This window comes from Prinia subflava, chromosome 1 (assembly GCF_021018805.1).
Source record: "Prinia subflava isolate CZ2003 ecotype Zambia chromosome 1, Cam_Psub_1.2, whole genome shotgun sequence".
Classification (NCBI taxonomy): Eukaryota; Metazoa; Chordata; class Aves; order Passeriformes; family Cisticolidae; genus Prinia; species Prinia subflava.
Window position 1 is genome coordinate 43,426,572 of NC_086247.1, and position 6,000 is coordinate 43,432,571.

Consider the following 6,000-nt stretch of genomic DNA (forward strand, 5'->3'; position numbering starts at 1 on the left):
AACAACAAAGAAATCCTTAATACCATAAAACAAAGTTATGTGAAATTTTCCATTTTTAAAGATACATGAAGCTCCTTTAGCACAATGCTTTTAAATGTTATTTATAGTAACAAAATCAAAGACTTAACATAAAAGTCAAAGGGATTATCATCAATGGTCGAGATATGCAGAAGTTACTCTTCTACTTCTCTGTTTCATTTGTGGTCTTCAAATACAAAGACGCGATACAAAAACACTTCCATACCGCAATACGATCTGTTTCAACTACACTATCTCAGCAAACCAGATGAAGTAACAATCAGCTTTTGGACAGCCAGCCACATTAAACAGTTGCATGCAAGCTAACATTTCCAATGGTTGGTTTTCATGTTTTTTTGGAGCATCAGTTTCCCTAATTAATTAGCATAATTTCCTTAAAGTTTACAAGAGGAAACAAAGAGCTCTTAGTTAAGAGCTGGATCCTTTCAGGAGACTACTGCAAGAAACACATGAACTAAGATATGAATATTATTCACCCAATATGCACATGTTATCTAAACCATAAGGACTCACCATAGAAATGTAAAGCACGTACTTCAGTAACACAAGAAAATCTTTCTTTCAGAACGAAATTTGGAGAAGAAAGAGCAAAAATACTAGAGAGGCGATCCAGCACACAAATAACCAAACAAGGACTACTGTTCTCATTCTTGGGATTTTCTTTTGCTGTATTGTCAGCTTGTGGCAGAGACTTAACTAGATTTCAAAATACCACTTACAGGAAAGGGTAATAATAAGGGCAAGCTATTAATAATAAAAAAAAAAATCTTCTTAAAGTGTTACCATAAACTATCACCCTTCACAGGCAGATGGTCTATGCTTCTGAGCTCTGCATTCCCAAAGTGGCTAGTCTCCACTGCCTCTGTTCAGGCCTTTGGTTTAAAGTTCTACAAATAACAATGGATCATGTCTGGAAGTCAAATGATAAAAGTTGGATCACTGCAGCCTACTTGAAATTGTCATCAGTTCTTATGTGGCAGAGTATCCTTGGGCATGTTTTGTTCTCAGTATTTTTCATTTCAATAGATTTTATGCAGAATTTTATGACATTAAATTTTTAAGAGGCAGAATTCACTATTTCAGGACTTCCAGCAATAGCTTGAGTCCTTGTGAAGCTAAACAGATAGAAGGTTTTTCATCTGAAAGGAATTACTACAAATTGCTTTAACTACTCAAGTGTTTAACATTTCTATACAATTTTTAATGAGTACATTTTAATGTATGATCAGAAAACAACAATACGGCTACATCAAATGAGAATCAACTAAGAGACAATGGAAAGACAGGATGTTTCTCCTCCTTCCTTGAAAGGTTTTCTTTTGTTCTCATTCTTTTAAGTGTTCTATCTTAGTCTGTCAGACACAAAAAGCAGAAAACTGGCATGGAGATAATGCCCAGGTCATACACAAGCACTGCTGTAGTCTGCTGCAAAGTACAAAGTAAGTTGACATATCGGGTCTACATCAAAGACATGCCCTTTGGCAGGTTGTAAAGACAAGTTGCAATTTCGTCCATAAAAATGTGTGTTCTACAAAATGGGCTCTGTAACGTGAACTGTTAGTGGTATGCCACCATTCCATTGATCCTGCACATGCGTTCATTTCTCAGGAATGCTTGTAAGCTGGCCTATGCCTTGCCCTAAGATAAGCAGACTTGCATGAGGAAAGAAGCAGTGTGTCACAGACAAAGATTTGACTCTCTTCCAGGAGAAGAAAGGAGACTTCTTCCATAAAATGCAAGTTCTAATAGAAGGCCAGTGACTCCTGCTTTATTGCCTGTATCACATACATTGTATTTACAGTAAGAGATTAATATAATGGGAGACCGCCCCTGCTTATGTTTTAAAAATTAAGAGAACAGCTTGAAAAAACACTGCATTGCGGGAGGTTTTGAAAGACCCCTTAATCAAATACTGAAAATGAGTAAATACAACACTGACACTTAGTCTGGAGCCTCAGCACTTACAATGTGTTTTAAGACTACCATGTAATATATTTTTCTTAAGCACTTCTGCTTTTTTCATTGTGAATATGGGAAACAGAGAGCTGTGAAACAATTCCAGGCTCAAGTCCAGTTTTCATGCTCCTTTTCATCCATAACTATTATATGGTACATTACGAGTTTCAATATAGATTGAATACAGAGACATGACCGTATCAATTTCTGTCATAATTACTGTGAGAGAAGTAGTAACAGAGAATGAATGAGGCAAAAGTGTAGCCACAGAAGGAAGATGATTTTACGACTGCGAAACAGAACTACTACAGAGACGCTGTTGGTATTGTAACTACCTCTCCCACAGATTTCCTGAACAGCTTTGAGTGAGGTACTTAATCTTTCCATGTCTCAACTCTGCATGGGTAAAGCAGAGGTCAAAATACTTAACCTCATAGGCATGTTGCAAGTATAGAAACATTTGCATTTGGGAAGCTACTGGGTGCTGCTAATAATAGCTGTGTATGTACAACTGAAACATAATATAAAAATCTGCTTCAGCACTGTTTGAAAGGTGTACAAAAAATTAAGTATGGCATCTCACAACAAACAAAGCAAATTAAAATTCTGCAGTTCTCGTGAATGAACTTATAATAGTTGGGAAACTGGCATGCAAGTAAATAATATAAAATGTACATTATAATATATGAACACGAACAACAGTGATAAAGCAATGCCAGCAATGTTATCTGTATCATTTCATACTTTTTAGCACTTCACTTTGAAACCCTAATATTGTTACAATGTAAGGGCTTTTATAGAAAATCTACAATGTAAATATCCATACAGTTGCTCTATGCATTAATTCACCCTCTTCTTTCTAAAAATAATTCAGCAGTACACAATTTTACAACATATTGATCTAGGTAAGTCATGAGTCGTTTTTTGTGAGTAGGTATCAATCACTTCATTGTTTACTTGTCTGTGGAAAGAAATTGATTTAATCAAACCTTGCAGTAATACGTTATTGATATATCCCAAGAAAACAAAGTCATAATGAACCATCAGGGTCCTAACATAAAACACTGTAAGGAGCAGCAATTTCGGCTTCAATCTTTCACTGTGATTTGCAAACATATACAAGTAGCAAAGACCAATGCAAGACTGTAGTTGGTCTGAGCAGCAGCACATGTCATTCACATAACAGACTTGGGACAAGCTCTGCAGAACTTGGCAACCCCAGGAGGCAGGACAAAACCACACTGTGGACCTTGTGGATCTCCACCACTTACATACAGCAGTGTATCATCTTACACGCTGCTTCATTTTAGCAAATCATTACTCTTCTGGGGGGAAATGGGAAGCAATAGGACATCATGAAAATAAGACTTTCAGCCCTTCTCCACAGCAGCGGCTCAGCCTTTGTTCTCAAGGCTTTAAACTTTTCCATGTATTAGACCACATGGGAACAGCAATTTTACTCGATGCACAATAAATTCCTTTATGCACATTTGTCAAACAAAATACCGCTTACAATGGTAACTGCAGCAGAAGCTTGAAAGAGTAAAGATAACAATTTCATGTATTTTATACACTTTTGAATGCATGTTCATCAGCTTAGAGCACGGAGAAACAAGTACCGTAGCAGCATCTGCTGCCAAAACAACTTTGGCAAAGGTGAGTATTTTACTGCAGTAAAACTTCTGTTACAATCACAAGAAATAAGAGAGTACAGTAGCGACACCATATCAGAGCATCTTCTCTAATGCTGCATTATTACAAAATGTTGAGGGACGTATAACGAGCCACATCAGAATTTAGCACTGCCCAAGCCTACGAGAGTACCTTGATACAGCTCACAGAGACATCTATAGGTAGCGTCTGTCTAATACCTTATAATCATTTACGTAGGAGAGAAAGGCTGAACTTCCTATCTAGGAATTCACATAATGAGGTGAAAACGTTTTTACAAGGAAAGTGCTTCACAAATACACTAAACAAATAATAGTAATAAGATAGCACTACCCACTACCAGGAACAGACGCAACACTAGTAACGGTATGTTACTTGAACAATTCAGTCTGTATCAGAGATGAATAAAAGATAAAGTTCGTGTAGATACAAAAAAGCAACGTAGCCAGCAGCCTATCTTTCCAGCTTTGTCATCTTTCTACGTACTCGGCTGGAGCTGAAGCAGACCCAACTTTGCAGAAGACACGCATACGGACGTGTACAACCATACGTGCTGTACTGTGCGTAACTATTTGTTGCAAATTCCTCGAATAGAGAGAACCCAGACATACTCCGAAACGGGAAAACAACATCAACAATGTACTCTGTTACACTTAGCAAACAGTAATACAGAACCATGAGAACAGATACAGCAGGGTAAGGGAGACAGTTTCTTAATGAAGCGGGAATGGACCGGGTCTCCAGAGCCACGGAGCCTTTCCAGAAGCGGGTTACATTGCCCCGGACACTGCCCGGCTCCGCGGTGGAAGTCGAGAGGGTGAAGTGAAATCCCACGTCAGAGTTGTCTCTAACGCCCCTCACCCCTGTCCTGGCCCCACTAAAAGGATGGAAAGGCAAATCCTGGGTATATCACTTTTCTCTAGATTAAAAGGAGGGATTTCCTCGGGATATCTGATGCACGAACTTTGCAGAGATACGATCCCTGGCTACTTACACACACACACATGCAGAAAGAAGAAAAGAACACAGGCATTTCCTCACGCACACACCGCGGAAGGGACGTAGGTATTTCTCCTCTCCAGGCAGGCGGGGACGGGGGGCAGAGCCGCGGGCTGCCCGGAGCGCCAGCCCGGCTCAGCCGGGCACACGCACCCGCACCCTCCCGACGCTCCCGCACGGGCACTCCCGCGCTCCTTCCCGCTGCCTTGCACACCCGCCCCGGCTCTCTCTCCCTCGTTCTCCCTCGCACTCGGAGTCGCTCGCACACTCTTTCCCCCAGACTCGCTCACACGCTCTCGCTCTCTCTCTCCCCCTCCCATCCCGCCCCACAGTGGCCCCGACCGCAGGCAACAAAGCGGCGGGCGGGCAGCGCGCCGGGCTGGCGGCGGCGGGACGCGCTCACCCCGCACGCACACACACAATGCTGCCGCTGCCACCGCGGCACCTACCAGGCGGGCAGCCTCGGCCCAGGTGCGGTCCTTCTTCTTCCTCTTGTCTTTCATGTTTGCATCTCATTGAGGTGGTTCGGGGGGGGGGAGCGGGGGGAGGGCGGACCGGGAGTGGGGGGGGGGCCCGGAGGGGTTCCGCACGGACAATGATACGGTGACACCGAGCTCTGGAGCCCCCGGGGCGGGAGGGGCGGGGGCGGAGGAGGAGGAGGAGGAGAAGGAGGAGGAGGAGGAGGAGGAGGAGGAGGAGGCGGAGGGTGGGGGCAGAGGCTCCCCGCGGCGGCGGCACAGCTGTGACAGCTTGAGGGATGCTCCGCCGCGCTCACAACAATGCGCTGTGACGTCACGCGGGGGAACCGCGCCCGCGCCCAACATCCCCGCGGCGGCGGCGGCGGCGGCGGCTGCGCCCCCCGCCCCAGAGCGCGCCCGCCCCCCAAGCCTCGCGAGAGCGGGCCCGCGGGCCGGGGGCGGCGGCGAGGGGAGCGGGATGGCGGGCCGGCCGGCGCCGCCGCACTACAACTCCCGTGGTGCTCCGCGGCGCCTCCCCGGGGACGCGGCGCTGGGGGCGCTGCCGGGGCGGGGGCGGCGGTCGGAGGTGGCGGCGAGGGCGGCCCCCGCGGCCCCTTCTCCTCCCTCTCCGCCTTCTGCCCGCTTCGCGCCGCGCCGCGTTCCGCAAAAGCAGCCCAGCGTACCGCCCGGCCTCCCCCGGCGTGCGAGCTGCTCGCTGGCTCTTACTTACGGCTGGGGCAGCCCCCCGCCCCGGCGGTGCCCGGCCGTGCCCTCCTCGCTTGGGCTGGAGCCGCTGCGGGAATGCCGAACCAGAGCCAGCCCCGGGCGGGCCGGTGCCAGCGCGCAGGGAGCCCGCGTTCGCGTTTCAGCTGCTTTT

General features: G+C 46.3%; 1 protein-coding gene across 1 annotated transcript in view; it reads right to left on the reverse strand.

The window, feature by feature from the left end:
- The window catches only part of ASXL3 (ASXL transcriptional regulator 3), a 126,298-nt gene extending 121,094 nt beyond the window's left edge, over positions 1-5,204 (reverse strand). Inside the window, exon 1 of the mRNA XM_063394808.1 lies at positions 5,115-5,204. Coding sequence (XP_063250878.1) covers positions 5,115-5,168 — 54 coding nt within the window. The 5' untranslated portion in view covers positions 5,169-5,204. The remainder of the gene's footprint in view (positions 1-5,114) is intronic.
- Positions 5,205-6,000: the final 796 nt, after the last annotated feature.